General features: G+C 40.8%; 2 protein-coding genes and 1 long non-coding RNA gene across 3 annotated transcripts in view; 1 reads left to right on the top strand and 2 right to left on the bottom strand.

The window, feature by feature from the left end:
- Positions 1-118: 118 nt before the first annotated feature.
- TRIM59 (tripartite motif containing 59) lies at positions 119-8,667 on the bottom strand. Its single transcript, XM_074912467.1, has 2 exons — positions 8,538-8,667; positions 119-3,659 (listed from the first exon to the last, which is right to left on the bottom strand). Exon 2 carries the CDS (start codon positions 3,654-3,656, stop codon positions 2,433-2,435), a length of 1,224 nt encoding a protein of 407 aa, XP_074768568.1. The 5' UTR covers positions 3,657-3,659; positions 8,538-8,667; the 3' UTR covers positions 119-2,432.
- Positions 8,660-12,082, top strand: LOC141963282 (uncharacterized). The gene is made up of 5 exons (XR_012634072.1): positions 8,660-9,325; positions 10,291-10,359; positions 10,526-11,002; positions 11,753-11,838; positions 11,986-12,082. It is a non-coding gene; the product is annotated as an uncharacterized LOC141963282 (long non-coding RNA).
- A 4,449-nt stretch (positions 12,083-16,531) lies between these two features.
- The window catches only part of KPNA4 (karyopherin subunit alpha 4), a 28,963-nt gene continuing 23,944 nt past the window's right edge, over positions 16,532-21,550 (bottom strand). Inside the window, exons 15-17 of the mRNA XM_074911769.1 lie at positions 20,893-21,055; positions 19,603-19,697; positions 16,532-18,477 (exon numbers count right to left, since the gene is read on the bottom strand). Coding sequence (XP_074767870.1) covers positions 18,379-18,477; positions 19,603-19,697; positions 20,893-21,055 — 357 coding nt within the window. The 3' untranslated portion in view covers positions 16,532-18,378. The remainder of the gene's footprint in view (positions 18,478-19,602; positions 19,698-20,892; positions 21,056-21,550) is intronic.

Raw genomic sequence — 21,550 nt, 5'->3', positions numbered from 1 at the left:
CCTATTAAAAAAAAATGTAAGAATTGCACTTATAAAATGAGGTTTCAGAAGAGGATAGTTGATAAGAAACACCCCCCCCCCAGGTTTGACAGGGTACAAACCCCTCTCCACACCTCAATTAAAACACGGTAAAAAGATTTTATTTTCTGGAAAACGCTTCCATCTCTGTTACATGAATTTTCCATCTCTTATATAACTTGCACCCAGCAGAGACAGGCAAGAGCAAGGCTGGAGGAGCCAGTGCTAGGCTAAGAGGAAAATAAGGAAGCTCCCAAAACTCCTGCCAACCCACCTCATGACAGGCCATGGCAGAGGATCTTCCTACAGGTCACACTGCAAAAAAAACAGGGCTGTAGCAGCGAGCCAGAGCACTGGACAACCCCAGGCCTGCAGCTCCTGCTCCTCTCACCGCCTCTGCACAGCACGAACACTAAGGTGTCAGCCAAGCCTGCTGTAAGAATATATTTTATTCATATGCAAGTTTATTAAAATATATAATGCATAAGAAGTACGAGTACTAAAGGTTTCAGTTGGTGGTAAAGGCATTTTATAAATTCCTGTAGTCTTGAAAAATAAAATTGCGTTATAAACTCTTAAGTTAAAAGTCAGGAAAACAAAAGACAGGAAAGTCAAAGAAGCAGCCTCACAGGGTAGCAGACACTTAGCACCAGGTTTTGAGACTTAGGTGCCAAGTGACCCCCTTTGAATAGGGCTTAAGACAAAAATTCCCACCTTTATCAGGAAATTAATGACAGCCATTTATGCAGTCCCAGGATGCACTTAAACGCCATTTCAAACCCTGACCGGCTGTATTTGTGGGATTTGCCTTTGCAACTCTAAAAATTCACAGAAAGTATCTGTACAAATTCCAGAAGTGCTCCTGCCCCAGAGGCCAAAGGCTCCCGAGTGGCAGGGAGGGGCCTGCACAGTCCAGGAATGACCCAGTTGTAGCTGTTTAATCAATTAATTACCAATTTGAGGAAGCTGCTCTTCAGTGTTTTATCAACAGAGCAATATTTGATACCAAAATTGTTAATCAGGACCTTTCTTTAGGCTTGAGGACCGGAGCTGCGTCATCCCTGAGCACTGGCCTTGTGCTTTGCTCCCCTGAAGCCTGGTGGCCACTAGCTTGCCGGACCCCAGTAGCCTCTGCTGGTAGCAACAGGCAAGTCTGGTTTTGCACAAGGGTTTAAAATACCTAGCAGTTAAAGACTGCCTTAACTATTCCAAATTCAATCACTATTTAAACTTCTATTATTTTAAAACACACAACAGCCAAACAGTGCTGTCAGGCTAGAACAGACTTACTGTTTTTATCAAGTAAAATCTAATTGGACACAGTGAACACTCCTTTTTGGCTTCTTGGTGACTTGCAGGCTCACCTGCACTCGGCTGTTGTAGCCACAACACCCCACAGCTTGCTGGAATCGGCCTGTTAACAGCCAAAGGCCAAAACGAGCTTTCACAAGGGTTCACTCCTGAAAAGTTAAAATTTACAAGACTGAAAATTGAAATAGATTAAATTGTAAAGAGAAATTCACATTTATTGCCAAGTTGTTTTAAGAGCTCTTGAAAACACCTGAAATCCTCACACTGCTGACTTGCGTGGGAGTTTTGCTACTGCCTGGAGTTCTGTCTTATTTTCACTGTGTATGAAATGATTTTAGTGAAGTCAGGGCTGGTTTTAGTAAGCAGGGAGAGCTACTTGCCAGACTAAGCGAACACCTGATCTGTGTGCAGCTGGCACTAAAAAAACCTGTATGTGGTATTTCCCCAGGAGCCCTGCAGATACTGCTCTAAGAAGGGGGCAAAACCATGTGAAAGACACAAAGTTGTTAAACAGAGGTTAAAAAAAAAAAAAAAAAAAAAAAAATTCCTGTCATCCACTAATAACCAAGAACAAAGCAAATGAAACAGGGCTATGATTACAGGCTTTAAAAAGCACGGGTGTATCAATTAAAATACAGAGAGGCCAGTAAAACCTAAAATAGGAGATTTCCATACAGCAAAGCTAGTGACGGGACCAGCTGCTCTGCAGGCTGAGGTGTTCTGATGTTGTAGTGCTTTTATTAAATTAACAACTTAAAATTCTGTTACCAAAATTTAAAAAATAGATGTTGAAGGAGTTTTTACAAAGGGGACTCCAGATTACAGGCTGCGAGCTGATTACAGCTGTCTGGGGCAGACGGTGTTTCTGACCAGCTTCCACTTTAAGCAAACACCAACCGACTGTACTACAGGAGCCTTTCCTGCTGCAGATCTCCTCAGTTAACTAAGAGTTAGCTAAGAGGAAATCTAGACAACAGAAAAAGGAAGGGTTTGGAAATAGGAAAAGTGTAGAACTTTAACAATGCAGCTTTTAAGTAGAAATTAAAAAAAAAAAAAAATCCTGGGGATTACTACACCGACCTTTAATCTGATTATTAAAATAGTCAAAGGGAAACAACTCTGCCTAAAAACTCTGTCAGTAAGTTAAACGTATGGCACAGCACATCCGCTAAATTCTGCAACTGGGTGTGGAAATCTTCATAAAACAGCAGCAAGGATTCTGAGATACAAGCAGGAGTAGCTTCGATTACAGCTGATGGTAACAGCTTGTGAAATGAAAGCAGAGCTACTGCTGCGACTGTAAGCAGCAGCAGGACTGCTGCAGGATTTACAGCCTGGAGGAGTTCTGTAGATTCTCTTCCTCCTTTTCCACTGCCCTGGCTGCATAACTTCCTTTTCGGAATCAGTTTTATTTTTGGAATGAGGACCTTGTTGATCTGACTGATTTCAGTTTTAGACCACACATCTTTCAGCAGGTGCCCAATCCTCGGATAAATCTCCACAGGTTTAACATCCGGCAGCTGCTTCTGCTTCAGAGCTTTTATACGTTGATGCATATCATCCACCTTCTCGAGAAAAATAAGTGGGGACTCTTCTTTCTGAATAGATGTGTTCAGTGACATTAACTCAAGCTGTTCTTCCCGTATTTTTTTCAATTTCTCAATCTGAGGCTCATACTCCTCTGAAATGCAGGTGTTAATTTCATCCAGGGCAGTCAGCAGAGCTTGTTTTTTCCGCTCCAAGGTATCACTAAGTTTCTTAAAATACTGGAGTACTACTTTTTTATCATCCTGAACAACGCCTTCACACTGGGACTTCTGTTCTTTCAGCTTTTCAATAAGCAAGCACACGTCAGTCCAGTGTTTATCGGTTAGCTGCTCGAGAAGTTTTCCAGAAGTCTCCTTTTCTTTTAAGTAGGCGCTCTGAAGGTCGCCTATGGGATGCCCATTGTGTTTTCCTATCGTGAGGCAGTGCCCACACACCAATTTTCTATCCAAAAGACAGTAAACGTTCAGCGGTTGCCTGTAGTGTTCGCTGCAGGTGGCGACATCGGAGTGATCTTCCTGTTGGTATTTTTCAATAATCGCTTTCAATGCAAAGTTGATGGGCAAGGATTCTGTCCCAGCAGCGGGAATTTCAACGACAGTGCGACAGTTGGGACACTTCAGAGGAACTCTCAGGGGTCTCCAAATGGAAAAGTTGCTGGACAGCTGAATAACACCTTCCAGACAATTCCTACAGAACGTATGGGAACAGGGCAGGACTCGCGGATCTTCAAATATGCTGTAGCAAATGGAACACGTTAATTCCTCCTCAAAGTGATGCATGTCCTAAAAAGAAAAACAAAAAAGATAAAAACGGTTTAATCTCTTTTTTGGAACAAACCCATTTAAAATCATTTTATTAATCTAAGTGCCTTGACGGGATGTTTTAATGACCACTAACCCAACCTCCACCGGCAGTCTGTTGCTAAGGGGATAAAAAAAAAAAAAACAAAGAAAAGATGGAAGTGAGCAACAGTTCAAAGATTTCAGCAAATTATGATCTAAGTGACTAGATAGTGTTCACCCATATCCAACTTCTGCCTTAAAAAGCTAGGAAAAGCAGTAATCTGCTACTAGGTATTTTTTACAGTGGGACACAGTAGAAGAAAGTGATAAAAGTTAGAACTAATGTTTCTAAACAAGAATTACAAACATTTTCTCACACTATCAGTAACATTTTCAACATAAGAATGGAACAGTAAGTACAGAAACTTTTTTCTCCCCTTGTTTATATTACAAAAGTAAGTTTTAAAAGTCACTAGAGTATTAAGCAGTCAAATTAACAAAAAGCTACCCCTGGGTTCTGGCACAAACAAGAGTCTCACTCAGTGGTTCTTAAATACCAGTAACTGGACTCGTGGTCCTACTCCTGGGTTACTTCAAGCACAAAACTAAAAAACTAACTTTCGTTTTCCACCCTTGGTAACATTGCTGTGTTCTTCTTTGCCAGCTTAGCGAAATCACACTGTAAAGTCACAAATAACAATAATGTCAGTTTTCATACTAACTCATAATTGTGTTTTTCATTCTGCTAAAAATGGGGAAATTAATACGGACTCTCCTCGGTGTCATATTTTCCTGTCCCCTTCATCAGTGCTACTCAACTCTGTAGGCTAGGCTTTGCTACACTGCAAAAATAAATTCTCCAGACATGCAGTATCAAAGACTTTCAATTCAGTGTTTAAATCTAAATCTGAAAACAGTAACATGCAGCTGGGCTACTGAGCCTTTGGTTCAGTCAGGAAACTAACTAAGAGAAGTATTTAAGGAGGTTCTTTTATTCAGCTGTGCCCTCTTAATCTTTTTAACACAGTAACATATTTTTATATCAATCAACGGTTTTCACTGACAACGAGATTAACAAAGATTGATTTTAAGTGAAGCTACTTAAAAGGAACTGAATTGTTAATTGTGCTCTTCAAAAAATGAAAAGCACTAAATGGTTAAATGAAAGCCACTACGGATTAAATTTGTCACTAACTAACAAACGATTTACCATAAATAAATTAAGCAGCATTGTTCCTGAAAAAGGCACAGAGCTCACCTGATGGAAGCCAGAAGCTGAATACTCAGGTTCTTTGAGAGTTAAGTCAGCTCTGAACAGAGAAACCTTGTACAGAAATAAGCCTGGCTTATCTAGCTTTATTGAGATAGGCTAGTACACCCCAAAGTGAAAGTGTTCAACTCTGCAAATCTGATCACACTCTTTGGCCTTGTAAAACCAAACTGAATAATAATAATAATAATAATAATATTAATAAATCTAATGGCCATAGTCACCCAAAGCATCCAGTTCAATTGAAGGAGTTATTTGTATGTTGTTGAATAAGTCAACTTTTATTAATTCAGCTTTAAAAAAAAAAAATAATTAAAAAAAATCCAACATACTTCAGGTCATTTTTTCAGCTAATTAATAAAAAAATGTTGGTTCACTTATTTTGAACTCCACTTTTAAAGAGACACCTTGACAACAGTTGGAAGAAATCTACCAAAGAGAGACATAATTCAATCCTTTAAGAAGGACAGAGTGTGTTAGCAGTTAAAACTAGCCTATACTGGTTAAAGAGAATTAGCATCAAGTACTACTGACATTTAGCAGAAGCCACAACACTTTGACACTACATCTACTTCTGTCCTGCGCAGCTCTTACTACAGCCCATGACATATTTCTCTTTTTACTGGGGAACTACAGACCTTTATTTTCCAGCTTTAGGTCCGTATGTTCATAATTTCACATTTTTAAGTGATGTTCCAGACACTGAAAGAAATGTGTCAATAATGAGGGGAAGCTGAACAACAAATCTACACCACTGTCTAGATAAATTTTTTTTTGAGAATTAATTCCCATAGGAAACACATTTAAAGATTGGGGGGGGGGGGGGGTGTAAATATAAAGTTATTATGAATCTAGAATGTCACTGCTATTTAAAAGAAAAAAAAAATCAGTTAAGCTTTAGCTCACGGTTAGAAAAGAATCCTTCGTAGGTACTCTCATTTTCTTTTATATACATGGAATTAATATAGTTTTCAAAAATCTCTATGTTTAAAATTGCTATTTTTTGCTAAATCTAGGGCTGTTTCTTTCTTCAAAGGAGCTTTTAAAGGAGGGAGATATTCTTTATGAAGAACACACGTCTAGCTTAATTGAGCTACGAAAAGGGCAAAAGAGAATTAATCTTCAAAAAACTTTCAACTGCAAAGTAATTGCTTGCTACCCTAAAAATAAAGGAACAACTTTACAAAATTTTTCTTAGCCCTACTGCAAATCACCTTCAACTCTGCAGGAGTGTGTCCACCCCCGCCCCCAGCACAGCCAGGCCCCTTGCCACAAGCCGGCGACCAGCCAGGCAGCCTGGAGGCCCGCGCTCCCCTCAGGGCCGTTTCATAACCCTCGCAGCCGCTAGCCAGAGGGACTGAAATTCCCATTTCCACAGAAACATACCGCTCTGTTTCCCAGGCAACTGAGGAAAATTAAGGACTGACAGCAGTTGCTTGCAGGGAGCAGCTCTGGAAAGCCAGGCCAGCAGGACCCAAGGGTGCTGCATGGGGCACCCTGCTCCAGCCCCCCAGGCACCTCCAGAAGAAATGGCACTTGATTTTGTAGTTATTATTCATCCATTTCAAAACATTATTTGGAATGTTAATGTACATGTTTGCTATAGGCACCCTGTGGGGTTTTTTTTCATTTCTTCTAGACAAGTACTCCAGAGTCGCACCAGGGAAGGAAAAGGTAGAAATCCTCAAATTTACTTTCATCCTGCACTGGCAGCAGCACGGAGAAAATAACCTGCACGTGAACAGTGGAAATAAATCAGCAGCTGGCTATCAGAAACAGAGAGACTGAGAATACCAGGGAGAAAAGGCAGAGAAGACCCAACGTCACAGAGTTAAGCAAAGAAAAGTTTTCCAGGAAAAAAAAAAAAAAAAAGCAAAAAGCTGGTGAATGCTTTCCTGCCCAGAGCAGATACTTTTCCTTAAATGTTCCAAACAACTGTGGTAGCAAATACGTGTGTGTATATGCATATTTATCGCAAGAGTCACCCAGTATAAGCAATAACAAACTAGAAGGTATTTGAAAAATGCAAAAGTGCAATTGTGCCAGTAATTCGGTGAGTTTCAGAAACCTTCCAGCAGTGGAGGCCTCCTAAGTGACTCTGATTTTATCCTGTTCTAATTAACGACGTTGTAGACGAGGTGCAAACGTGTAAGACTGCATACCTGTATTACAGTTCATCGGCCAAAGCTTTCAGTTAAGCAGATCAAAGTAATGTAGCTGCCATCAGGCCACTGCTCATCCAGCTCATTATGGCAAACGTTCTTTAGAAACAATTACACCTGGAATGCAGCATGCCTCTGACTGAGGCTTTACAGCAAAAGCCCTACACCCCATTCCACTCTGAAGGATTTTAAAAGGTGAATTTGGCATTGGGTAACAATTGTTGACAGCCTGTCCCAGGGGGCGGAGGGGCACTGAAGGCAGAGCCTCTCCTGGAGCCTCCTCCCCGCTGCTGTCAGGGAAGGAAACAGCTGCTCTCTCCTGAAGGACATGGTTAACACTCAACACCGTACTGTGCTTCAACTAAATCCACCTCAGAAATGCTGCCTCCCCGTCCCACAGAGGTCCCTGAAGTCCTCCTGGAGTGCAAGCAGAGAAACTCAAGTTTATACTGTGCAAAAATAAGCGATAAAGTGATATTATAGGCAGTGTTTTCCATTTATAGGTCACCCTCATGATAAAGGGTGACAGAACTGTAAAAAACAACAGAAGGCCAAGGTGCAGCTGCAGTGTTTGTTGGTGGATCACAGGAGATGGAGCCCGTTACGCAGCTGTGAGCTTCCCTGTTGTAACAACAGGCCGGGCATCAGAAATCAGAAACAACAGCTGGACCTTAAACCTTCCTATTCCAGCCCATTTCAGCTGTAGTGCTTTACCCCACACCCAAGTCATGGCAGCTCTCAACCAGGGATGTTCTGCCCCCAGTCCCTGTTCCTACCGCAGCTCCTACGCCGCTACCTCAGATTTTTACACTGTTTATGACCCGAAAGGAGATGAACACAGCAGAGGAGCCTCGTCTAGTTTCCCCACCGAGCTGACCTGGCAGTTCCCGTCTATGTACCCCTCCACTGGCTCCTTGCCCGCTACTACAACAGAAAGTTACCACACTCAAACCACCCGAACACTCTACTCCCTCCTTTCCAAAGTCGTGTTGTTGCCAAGACTCACTCTCCAGCCCTTATCTCTTGAACTCTGTCAAAGCTTCTAGCCTTGAGCGTTCATTTATCATTTGCCTCAGGATTTGGGAGGGAGGAAGAAGAGGACACCTTTCCCTGCCACCTGCAGACCCTCCGCCAGCTCCCACACCTCGTAACGACGGGATCCGTGCCTGCGTTACTAACTAGAAAAAGGGATCGACACCGAGCACCAGAAACTTGTTACGGTAACAAAAAGAGAAAAGCGCTTCAAGAGGCGGTGGGTTTGCGCCCGCGATGTCCCCAGGGGTGGCGGCGGGTCCCTCCCGCGGCCCGGCGGGCTGGGAGGCGGCGGACAGCACAGCGGTCCCTGCGGCCACGGCCCCGCCGGCGCCGCGATTTTACCTCAGAAAGCCGCGCGAGCTCCGGCGCCAGGTCGAGCCCTCACCCAACACCTCCCGGCGCGGAACCTACCTGGGAGCTCCCCTCCGCCACCAGCTCGGCCGCACCGGCAAAGAGCCGCTACCCCGGCCTCCTCCCGGGGCGCGGGCGGGCTCCGCACGGCGAGGCCGCCGCCGCCTTCAAACCGCCGGGCCCGCGCCCCGCCGCTCGCCTCAGCGCCGCCGCACTGCGCATGCGCGGGAAGGGGGAGCAACGGCCGCGCCGTTCGAAAATAAACGGGCGGCGGGGAGGGGCGGCGGCGGCCGTTACCGGCGGGACGGGCCCTCGGGGCGCCGGTACACACAGCCGCGGCCCCTCAGGGCGAGGGGACCCCCCCTCGGCGGGCGCCATGAAACGGCGCGGGGTGAGGGGACACCCCCCCCCCCCCGGCGGGCGCCATTAGGCCGAGCCGGGCGGCGGGCGGCAGCCGCCGCTTCCCCTCAGCGACTCAGTCCGGCCGGGGCCGAAAGCGAGGGGCTCTTGTGGCACACGCTCGGCTGAAGGTTTAAGGTAGAGAACAAGATGGCCAAAAAAAAAAAAAAAAAAAAAAAAAGAGAAAAACTGCGGTTCGGGGCTGGTACGCTCGATGTCATCATCATGAAATAATTAAAAGTGGAAACATCCTGGGATACAGCTGTGTTTTCTCTTTTGTGTAATTACTGTAATCAACGTCTTGCCAAACTTGATTCTTCGTAATTTGAAGAGAAATTCACCCCGGAGCTGGAAGCTAAGAGACATAAAAAACTTCTGACATCTACTTCAGGGGAAGCAGGAACCGACCTTCTGCCAACTACTAATCACAGAAATAAAAATAAATAAATGTAAGTGGTAATGCTCACTTTCAATTGAAGCATGCTTACCTACTCTGGCTACTTAAGGCAGCTGAGGTATTTTAAGTGAAGCAAAACTGCTACTGCCGTACATTAAAACTGGATGATTATATGAAGCAAAGCTACTACATTAAAATTGGACTATGATAATGAATAATATAGAGCTTGTCTTCTCGCTGAGCAAAAAAACCCAAGATTGCAGTAGCAAGTGAATGGATTAGGCCTATGGTTACTGACAGTTTTAGTGACATCTGTGACACCAGTAAATCTCAAGATGTGATCAAAGTACCCAACATTGCATAAACTGTCCTCATACTCCAGATTATATATTTATAGTTCAAACTAACTGAATTTCATTTCTCTTCCAAATTCACTGTAAATGTAACATCTGAGGATAACTTTACAGTTTTAATGTTGTAATGTAAGTCATAATACATTCAAAAGTTTCTTAAGCGTGTCTTAAAACTGGTATTTAGAGGACCTTATACAAATGCCTGAGAAACATCTGGAATTGTTTCGATAACAGCAAAACCTCATGCTCTAATAAATGAACCATCACAGTTTGGCTGATAGGCACAGTTTATAACACTAAATCGAGCTGTAATTGGTCTTTTTTGTGTGAAGCTCTTATGACAATACTAGCCTTACATTTGTATCTTTTAATGGTAATTACAGTCACTTTAGTTTTGAATATTTAACAACTTTAATTGGAATTTTTTGTATGCTGTCAAGTTGAAGATTTTCAACTTTACAACCTTAGCAAGTTGAAATAGTGTTTTCTAAGACTGTAGTTCCACTTGCAGCAGGTACAGGTGCTGCAATCTAAGTGCAACTTGCTCAAAACAAACAAGTGTCTGTGAAAAAAAAAATTTTCAACTCCCACTGTTTTTGATTTTTTTGTAAAAAAAAAAGTCTGCTGGCTGTTAACTAATTTTTCTACCCAAATCTAATTACAGTTTCTAATACATGTTCCTTATGATCATGCCTCTGCATACACTGGATTTCAACAGTCCCCCCCACAAAGGGTAGGTCAATAAAATTATTTTTGCTACCAAAATGGGCAGGGGAGAAGGAGGGGGTATTAAAAACATACTTGATTTTTTTTTTTTCTCTGACAGAGGGGGTTTAAAAAAACCCACAAACCTCTTCGAAAAATATTTTAGTGACACCTATTTGCATGCTTTTTAACAGGAAAGTGTCAACATCATCCATAAGAAAAGTGACCTCCAGACAGAAGGTGGTCTTCCAAACAAGATACAAGCTCCAATGTCAGAGTCTCCTTATCCTACAGAAGAGAGCTGCCTCCAAAATGAAGTGGGATATTCCTTCAGAACAGGGAAGCCAGCATGAAAGAGAAGTTGCCCACAGATGAAAGAAAAGGCTGGCATAAGGAAGAGCTCTTCTCTTCCTGGAGATACCGACTCCACTCATTGCCTCACGAGGCCTGCTCAGGCTACTATCCAGATACCACAAAGATTTATCCAGAAGAACTTAGGAATTAGAAAATTTCAGTAAAATTTTTTATTTTGCCATGAAAGGGACTTAAGATGTTGAAAAACAGATCCTTCCCTAAAAAAAAAAATAAAATCATGGTTTGGAGAAACACTAGGTCCTTCCTGACTTGAGAAAGGGACTGAAGATGTCTTAAAAGTGATCTTCCAAAAGAAGGTAATGTCCTTTCAATAAGAGATGAGTAGTGAGGGAAAAAAGTGTATGGCCAAATACTGAATTTAACGTTAAGGATAATTTAATTCTAAAAGAAATTCCAAATAATAGATGCGGTTCTATAAATAACCAATTTCAGTTTAATCTTAGTTTTACTGAACCGAAAACAAGTAATAAAGATTAAACCAGCACAGACTTCTTATTTCAGACTTTATTTCCATGCTGGGGCAATTCTGCATGTTGGTAACATTACAGTAGGATTGAGAGAGTATTTTGTGTAATTTGTTTTTGCAAATACATAGTCCAAGCATGGTGTATTTTTTCCTCAGGCTGTGTCACTTCATTCTATACTCCATTTGACTATTCCAGATGTCCCCCAGTAGAATTTTTGCTAACAGCATTCATTTGGTTTATTGACATGCCCAAACTATGCCCAGGAATAGATCAAAGAGGACAGTACAAGACTGCAGGTGCAAGATGCTTTTTTTTTTCCTGTTATGCTTGGAATGAGATAAAATGAGCAATCCAGAGCTAGTGCTATTATTTTCCTACTTTACTATGTAAATAATTAGTGCATCTTACATTTAGTTTTATAGGAGTTCGGGATAAATTGCAGAAATTCCTCCTTTTCTTTCCACCACCTTGCAGTTTCATACTTTCAAGCTAGAAGACTCAGTTGGAAGCACCAGATTTTGAAAGTTGCTTGCTCTGTCAAAACCATTCTTTGAATCATGCCCTTCCCCTTAATTACAGGTGGACAGATCCCTGCCAATTGTGCCCCCGTCCTGCCTGCTGATGGTTCCAGAGTCCTGTGTGCTCTTGTTTCTGCAGATCATTTGGTTTGTGAATTAATTATCTCCCTCATCCCCTACCTCCACTTCTAACCCAGCTCGCAGTTCTGCATCTGCCACCAAGGTGGCCTCAAGGAGCCACAGGGGTTCAAAGAAGTAGCTGAAAACTAACCCAGAAAATAACTTATTTTGCAGAGAACGGATCCGTTGGCTGGAGGATTACACCACAGAACGGGTCATTCTACCAGATGGGTCATGACTAAACCACCTGCTGTGGGTATGTCAAGATGAGAGCACATTTCATAAGTCGTCACAGATGAACAGAATGTGCGCGTTCACCAACAGCAGTAATCCACTTTCTATTACAGAGATGTCATCTCAAACATTTTATTTACTATTTGAACAAAAAAAAGTACTATTAAGACAGATACACAAGTCTTCACGTCCAGTTTATTCTGCCCTTGTGCCCAATTTGTAGAAGAGGCTGCAACCCTACGGATGTTCCATTGTTAGCATGACATTAACCCCATCACAGTGGCAAATCTTTGCAGGTGAAGCTTATTCCCAAAGTTATCTTCTAACAGAATTCTGCATCTGGCAGAAATTTCAGTGGACAAGACAGTGAGGCAGTGTTCAATCTGCACAGCTGACAGTCTGCCACAGGCTAATGCCAGAGCCATTCTGAAAATGTTAGCTTGAGACAGCCCCCTTCTAACTGCATCCATAGGGTCTGGTTCAGCAATAACCTCCTAAAAAGCTGTTTCTGCAATTTTAAAGCAAAGTGAAATACAAAAATCCTAACAAACGCTGCGTTTTGAAGACTCACAGCTAGTGCGAAATACGCATCCCACAAGTCAAACGTAAAACAGACGCAGCAACAAAGGTGTCATTTGTGTCTCAGTACAAATCCACACGCTTCCGAGGTTCACTCCACTAAAAAAATAAATTAAAAATCTGCATTTCTTATTTATGCAATTCTAGAAAACTATCACGTGGCAACACGCAGAAACGCACAGCAGCTAAAAAATGAAAGTGCCGTATAGCCAAAATAAATGTGAAAGCAAATCAAGGTTTGTAGCTGCACATGCTATTAAAACAAGTGATACACAGTTTGAGCAAATATGTTCTGGGCAAGGAAAACCACCTTCAGATCCAAAATACAACCAACCTGCAAACTAAAGCTTTGGTTCCACCATCAAAGTGGAATTGCAGACTGCACACTTCTGGTTCATTACAGAAACCTCATCAAAAGAAGTGGAAGAATGAGTATGAACTGCGTGAAGGAGTGCAAATCTGTGACCAATTCCAAACAGCTTCAATGAGAAAGAGGTAAGTTGGGCACATAGTTAAGGCAAAAAAAAAAAAAAAAAAAAAAAGGAAGCTTGTAAGAAGGGAAGTGACACAGTAAGATTTTACTGTCACAGTATTGCTCAGGCAAGGGTTTTACCCACGATAGCTATGCACACCACTGGCAGCACAGACAGCTATAAAAATAATACTCTGAGGCTCACAAAACACTCAGATTTTTGCCTTTATTTCAATGCTGAACCAACTATAGCTACCAGTTCCTCTTCTCATTTTAATATATTTGAGGTAACCGTTCTTTTTCAGACTCCCAAGTCTGTAGCTGTCCATGGTATCGCACTCCTCCCCTCCCTCCCCAAGCTCACAAAGGTCTAAACCTGGTTCGTGGTTTTTTGAAAGATGCTTCTCCAGCTCATCACTACTTTAATTTTAGTTAATACTTTAATTGTTGTGGTGCTGGATGGGAACATACTGATACTTTACTCCAGGATCTACGCTAAGTACACTGCAACACTAGAACTCAAACTGCAGTGCCCCAAAGTCCGAATGGCACAGCCGCTCAACCTGGGAGTAGTTTTGTTTCTGGGCTACATGTACTACATAATACAGGATTTAAAAAAAAAAAATAAAAAAAATAATCATAATCCTTTCCTCTCTACTACCCTCCTCAACACACCGGGAGGGTCTGAAGGAAGAAGCTACAGAAGACCAAACAAAGGAGATTTTGACAATAATTTACAATAACTCATGTTCAGAGTAGGAACATAAGTTGGTTTACACCCAGTGTGTTTTTATGTACTTAAATAAGAATTCAAGATGAAGCAATATTTAATCTGAAAACCTGCCGTTCTAGGAATGACCATGGTCTGGTGTTGCTGGTGCGAGCTCTCATTACTGACCATCTCCCTTTCCCTCAAATTACAGAACTTCTCGATGCATTTACCAATAGCTGGTGTTTAAAATTTCCCACATTTGTTGTTTTCTAGTAATAACAACTTTCAGTAGTGTTTTACTGAAATTTAAAAGCATATCAGAGGTATTTACATATAACAATTTTCATGCTTGAAGAAAACTGTTTTCCTCAGCTTTGGAGCACACCAAACCAGCAGAATAATACAGGACCCCTCTTTCAAGGGATTTACATGCAAAAATGGGAATTGCTTTAGAGAAATTAAGTTCCCAGTCACTTTTCTGTAGGTATAGAAGCAATATTAACTTTTTCAATTAATTTTGTGTGCCTTCTGAGTTTCACTCTGGCAGTAGCTAAAACTTACTATTAGGAAGAGTTTGTAAACTTTACACATTTTCTGCTACTAAGTTTCCTTTCATAAACTCGATTTGATCCAGATGCAGGACTTCTATAATTGTTTCCAGCCTTGTGACCAGCCTTCCTTGCCAGTAATTTGGTGACATGCAGAGTTGAGGAAACATTTATAGTTAAAAGTGGCAAGGAGTCTACAAGTAGTAACACGAAGACATTCTTAGTTATAAAGAAGCAAAAGTAATTTGGTAATTTATGCAACATACTGTGTGATAGGAGTTGTTAAATACTTAAGAGATTTCTTCACTCTTAAGCAGAAATACTCACCCCCCCCCCTTCCTTCCTGGCACATCCAGTTTTCTTTGAGGCTTTTGAAGTCGTGGTTACGCAGAATTCACCAGGTTCTCTTGCTCAGGGCTGGCTACATTGCCTTAACCAGTGTTTCATTTCACATGAAACCCTTTTAAGTTGCTTGGTATCTTAACACGCTATCCAGAAATTATTATTTTTTTTTTAGGAGTCGGACTAGCCTGTTCCAGTACCAGAACAGAAATCGACAACTTACTGGCAATGCCTGGGATCCACAGAAGTTCTGCGAGGAAAGACGAGAGGGGTCTGTTCAAGGCTCCGTGCCTCCAGCAAACGACTCTCCTGTGCTGAAAGGCCTCTCACAACCGCCAGCTAATTCCACTTCCAGTAGTGGGAGAAAAAGAAATAGGGTCAACTTCTCTCAAGCTATCCCCTTCGATTCAGCTTTCCTGTTCCTCCCTCCTAGCTAAATCAACTACTATAACCCCATGATCCTAAAATTCCAATTTGGTCCAACAATGCTGCTCCTCAGAATAGAAATCCTACCTGGAACAGCCTGTATTATGGATTAACTTTTGTCCTTTTAATATCATCAAGGTCTTTTTCTGGTTATCACCTACCCTAAGTTCACGAAAAAGCTTGATTTTTTTACTTAAAAGTCCTGAAAGAGTAGATTAACATCCCACTTCACCTCCGCATCTCTGGTTATTTTTATTAGAATTGAAGAACAGTGACCAGAGTTACCATCTGCGTGGTTACGATCGAAATACCACAGAGCAGCGTTCTGCTACCGAACAGCTTGAGAAGTACACTCGGTGTCACAGCTTTAATGTCACAAGAGAAACATCCCAGTTGCTTCTGTTGATGACCTAATTCCACTGCTCCATAAAGTCAGAGACTAGCTTTATTGATCTTCACATGTAGGCAAGGAAAGGTTGTACCTGTAACTCATGCTTTCTTACTTTTTGAAGTCTTAATAATCTGATAGGTATTCCTAAAGGCATCTTAATAATCCAATAGGTATTCCTTTTAAGTTCTCATTTATATCCCAAACAACGCCCCAACAATGTAATTAACTACCTTATCTCGAACTGCAACTTTTTTTTGGGAAAAAAAAAAAGACTGTGGCCAAACTGGCTTCAGTTTTTCTCCTGAAGAACTCCCAAGCACTGCCACCCTGTGGATGCTGAAATATTTAACCGTATTTTGGTAAACTAACAGAATAGAATAGCGACAGGATCTGCTGTGAAGCAGACGAATTTTCCACTTAAACACCAAAAACCAGAAGCAACAAACCACCACCAACTGCATCAATACAGGCTGCAGTGAGCACAGCACCAGCTGAAGGTAATTCTCAAAGTGTCTCACGTCAGGGGAAGTGCCAAAAGGAGGAATTTACTGTCAGGAAACACAGATCTTGTCGTAGTGTTTGGGGTTGTTTTGGAAATAACAAGGGTTGCTACAAACATCTGTTCTCCTCTTACCCCTAATGAGGAAGGATTCTAACAATAAAATACATCCCTCACAAAGGGGAAGTTAGGAATAAGGGTAATTTTACTCAAGGCATTGCAGCTTCCTTAAAAACACCAGTTTAAGCATTTTTACCTCCTCTAAGGGTTCCCTACATTTTACATGAAAACAGCCCCGATTTATTTAGTGACTACATCCTATGTAATTAGGTAAATTAGTTATTTCTTAATATTTATACCAAAGTAGTTAATTACCTCAAGCCTACACACCACACCACACACTGGCATTTGGCAGGTAAAAAAAAAAAAGATTCAGCAATGTCAATGTCACCTTCAAATGATCTTCTGCACCTTTTGATGGAACTGGAGCGTATAGACAAAGACACAAATACAACTGTTGCAAGTTTTAACGTTTATTTCCCCAAGACAGCCTAGCCTGCACTCTACTTGGATAAATTTCACAAGCTAGTTTCCGCTGCTTCTAGTTTTAAACTTTAACCATGTTTCTGATGACAAGGAATGCTGCAAAAATACTCTAGTCCAACAAAGAGTTATGATCACAAAATAATCTTTATCCATTCTACAGTGTTTCAGAATTACCAGTTGATTTTAAAACACAAGGTAGATATAGATGCTAATGGTGGCTAATCTGGTATGTTTTATTATAGCAAACTGTTGTTCATGCAACACTTGTGCTCAAAGGGGAAGGCACAGCATTTCCTACAATGAGCCACCTTATAAAGAGTTCATTTTGTACAAATTTGTAACGTCACCTTTAATTTAGTGTGCAGAACCTCAAAACTGAGGCATTACTCCAATTATAAAAACACTTGCATCCTTTTTGTGCAAGTCTAAAATACAAAGTTTTCTCTCTAAAGTGGCTCAAAATAGATTGTTCATGGCTGCCTACATCTAAGATAAAAAGAGTCTAAAACAATTGGATTAGGCATATTAAAGGTGTTCAAACCATGACTTGATTTGTACATCTATTCACACCTCTTTTTCGGTCTTTATTCGGCAGTACATATGCACCAAATTTCATTTTTAGAAGTTTCCATATCATTTTCATAGAAAACAAAGTTTGAAAACAAGTAACATTGAAACACAGCACGGTATTCTACCACAACAGAAACATTTGGTTACAGGACTCAACAAAATCTAAAAATGAACTATGCTGTAGATTACCACATGCAAAGGTCTTCATGTTATCTTTGAAAATGAAAAGGATGAGATTTTATTACCACATTTTACTGCTTTCTACTATTATGGCAACTTGTGTACTGCAACACAGTCTATTTGAAGGGAAATGTATGGTTTTTTCATGCAAAAATCTACAAATTAGTTTTGATGATATGGAAAGCTTTTCATAACATCAAACATTCATCTGGTGCAAATGCACAGGGAAGCCTTCCTGAAATTCTGACTTTACAAACAACTAATAAGCCATACAGGAAAGAAATTAGAAATAACTAAAAGAAAAATAAAAGGGAGAGAAAAAAAAACAAACAAAAAACAAAACAAAACAAAAAAAAAAAGAAACACAGGCTGCAGGAGTAAACCAGAGTCTGCTGCTAAACCGGTCTTTGTTTTTGTGTCCAGTGTAAGTTAACACTTATGAACTCATTTTGATGATTTACTAGGTTTATTATCAGCCCCCTGAAGGCGAATCAAGCTTGCATGCGTTCACATACAGCATCACAACCATACTCTCGTACACACGCCACTCCAGGACTAGGAGCCTGCTTCAGGAGCGAAGAGCCCCGGATTTGAAACGCCAGCCTGGCTCCACAGCATCGAGTCCAGACATTCACTCAGTGGTGTCCATTCACACGGTGCTTCATAGCAAGGCCTGGGCTCATTCTCCTTGGACTTATGTGGGCATCCTATTCTCTTATGCTTACGAGGCTTGATGATGATAGTACTGCATTTCCCCCCAATTGCTCTAGTAAGTCATTGTTCCTTCTCAGGCACTGAAGATCTTTGACCTGTAGCCCTTTTTTTTTTTCTTTGAACAATCTAAATAAGCATTCAGTGTGAAGTTTTTCATTACATTTTGCCACTCATTCTCACTCGCACCCACTCGCCATCTTGACTTCATTTGGGCTTTTCTGTGATTCCAAATGAAATCTTCACATTTTCTTTCCCGATTTAATGCAGCAGCGGATCCCATGAGCCAAGATTGATGGATCAAACCTTTTTTTTTTTATTCAGTGCTGCATTGTACCTAACTTCCAAAATACCACTCTAAAACTGGAACCCTTCTGCTGGTACATTGGCAGATGAATTGAAACCAAATGTTCCGCCTTGTATTGCTTCTGGAACAAGGCTAGGATCTTCATCAATCTGTAACAGAACAAGGACATCATGAGTAGGGAAAGAAAGATAAAAGCCTCACTAAAGAGGAGCTGGACAATCCTAAAGAGCATCTATCTCTTCACCAAATATACTTCTTTGCATCAAGTCTTGCCCTGCTTTTCTCCCAAATTAGCATAAGCACTATAGTGACAAAGTCATTTTGGCCAAAACATTTTAGTTTGTATTTAGCAGGTAGGCTACATGGCACTCAGTCTCAATTGTTTATGCAGTTTTTGCTCCTTGAAAGTATTCTGTCAGTCATGCATCATCCTTACTGCCATCTTGTAAACTGCCACAGTTCTTAAAACCAATACCATTAAATTAATATGGATTAAGCCAAAACTGCTGTTTCAATCCAAACAGGTAGTATACAGGTTACTAAACTGACACCAGATTAAATTCCAAGTCCTGCTGTCTGTGCAAAATTTGAGTTGCTAAACAAGACTTCTGTCTTACTGTTCATATAAAAGCAAAACTCTGTAAAAGCATAAAATTAACTTCACTGCTGACAGCAGGCACGAAGGCAACTGAGGTCTACCTTTTTTTTTTTTTTTTTTTGCAGTGATCTGCTCCCAAAAGTTATTCAACCAGTAGAAAAGCCTCTCACTTCACAACAGACCGACACGATTGCATTTCCTTGATACGCAATTAACTTCTATAATTTAAAGGACATACAAACCTAAAACCCTCCTTTGATTTACATTACATGTTAAAACGGAAAACAACATTCTTGATCAGCACCTCCAAAATTAACTAAAATATTCAAGATTGCTTGTTTCTTAAGAAGCAGAATCTCAAATTCAGTAATCAGGTCAGCAGGGAGCTTATCAAATGTGAAATGTCAAGTTGAGTCAGAGGATGATGGTTTAGAGAAACTATTCAAAGCCCAGTATTTTAATCCCTAGAGATAAGGCTTAAATTAGGCATCAGATTTGTAGATATTTTATCATGAAGAATGGCAAGATATGGCAAGAGGCTTGAGTAAGGGCTCATTCTTCACTGAAAAACCAAACAAATGTCACAGAGCAGGCTTTAGAGTGGCTGCCTTTCTCTTGAACCGTATTTATAAACAATCAATTACAAAAGCAGATTGCAGAGCTATTACAGACTTACATCATCTGAAGAGAAGAACTGATCAATGATCTCATAAGCCAGTTTGTAGATGTCTTCATTTTCATGATTTTGTAGCTGTTCAATTTTCTCCAGGCCTACAATAAATACACAGGAAGTGTAATAGAGTTAGAATACTAAGTTCAGGCAAAACAACCTCCCTCTCCTTAAGGCCACATCACACAAAGGAATTAAAACCAAATCTAGAAACAGAGTGACTATGAATAAGACACTGTTAAACTCATTTGACATGCTTAAAGCATAAAAGCTTCTTAGAGATTTGCGGAAATACATTAAGAGATTGAGAAATACATAAGCATGACCAAAAAAAAAAAAAGTTACAAAAGGGCAATTGCAGCAGTGATAGTACTTCCCTCCTCTTCTTGCTACAAGTGGGTAAGCTGATCTGTGGAAACATAGTGGCCAGGCACCAGGACATAGTCCCTTTTCACAGAAACACCTTTTCAGCACCTGGTGTGACAGCCGCAAGCTGAGACACTCCAAATCCACATGCTGCTGGTGGCACACATGCCATCAGTTGCTGACCTGTAGCTTCATTTTATTTATATATATTAAAAAATGAAGATAGGTATCTATCAAGTAGCTCCAGTACAGTATACATTACTGGCAGACATGAGTAGAGCATACACACAAATATTTTTGAAGCCCTGACAAGCAAACCTTTAGGAACTAACAACTCTTCTCCCTCACAGCCAAGAACAATCCATTAATCTTCCCCGCCCCCCCTCAAGATTTTGTATTTTAAAGACTATTTAACTTCATGTTAACAAAATACCAGTTTTATCCCAGTGCCCAAATTTAGTATCACCGTTCTTTCATCCTTGAAGAGTTTCAGTCAACTGAAATTGCAACCCACATAAAGTCTGAAAGCCATTAGGAAAGTAAAGTTATCATATTTCTGCAATCTATTGGATTTTTTTTTTTTTTAACCCAGATTCACCTGGACATGACTCGTGCATCATTAAGGTAAAGATATCATCCCTACGCCAGACAGAAACTAATTTGCCAAGTGCATCAGACCGTTACAAAATTGGCACCTAATAAACTTTATGACCAGTGTCCAACTCCTCCACATAATACTTGATCATGAACTTAAATCAGTTCAGAAAAAACCTAAGTATATTCACCTGATAGGCATGAAAAGGTCACTTTTTAAAAAGGCTTGCTTAAAACATCTGTGCCAATACAATAAAGCCAACAGCACATACACGTGGTAGGAAGCCAAACCATCAACTTCTGAAAAAAAGAGCATCAAAATATGAAGCATCGTACCTCCACACTCTTCTATAAGATTGGCTATGGTTTCTGCTTCATCTTCAGCCATTTTTAATATATTACTTAGTCCATCCAGAACCACTTGCACAACTTGCGCATCTTTTACTGTCAGCAAATTGCAAAAGGGAGGAATTACATTTTGTTGAATTAAGTATGCCACCTGAGGGGGGAAAAAAGCAAACGGTTAAATCAGGAGCGCGACAGAAGCAAACACTGCACCACAAGCACAAACGCAAACAAGTTTAATGAAGTCAAAGTACTCAGAGTTACCCAGCAAGGTAAGAGTATTCTGCAGCAATCACTTTCAGAAATTCTTGTTTTAAAGTCTTTAGAGAATTCTTATGTTTTAGAGAATATTTATGAATTACTTTACAAATATTTCAAGCCTACAATGCACAAGCAGCAGATACAGTGAGTTTTTCAGCATTCGACATGGAGTTTGCACCTTGTATTTGAGGAATAACACCACCACCCGTAACCCTGCTGCAGATTTAATATTCGGGGCTTACAAGACACCAATGTACCAGTACTTAATGGCTACTGTCACTGTAATTATCACACTCTTATCCGGGGGGGGCAAAACAAAAATAAAATGTAGAAAGAAAGATGCCAAATGACCAAGAATCTGACGAGAGCCTGCAGGCATTCAGAGCTA

Source organism: Athene noctua, chromosome 8, assembly GCF_965140245.1.
Source record: "Athene noctua chromosome 8, bAthNoc1.hap1.1, whole genome shotgun sequence".
Classification (NCBI taxonomy): domain Eukaryota; kingdom Metazoa; phylum Chordata; class Aves; order Strigiformes; family Strigidae; genus Athene; species Athene noctua.
Note: the sequence above shows the minus strand (reverse complement) of the source record. Positions and strands in the feature narration are given on the sequence as shown.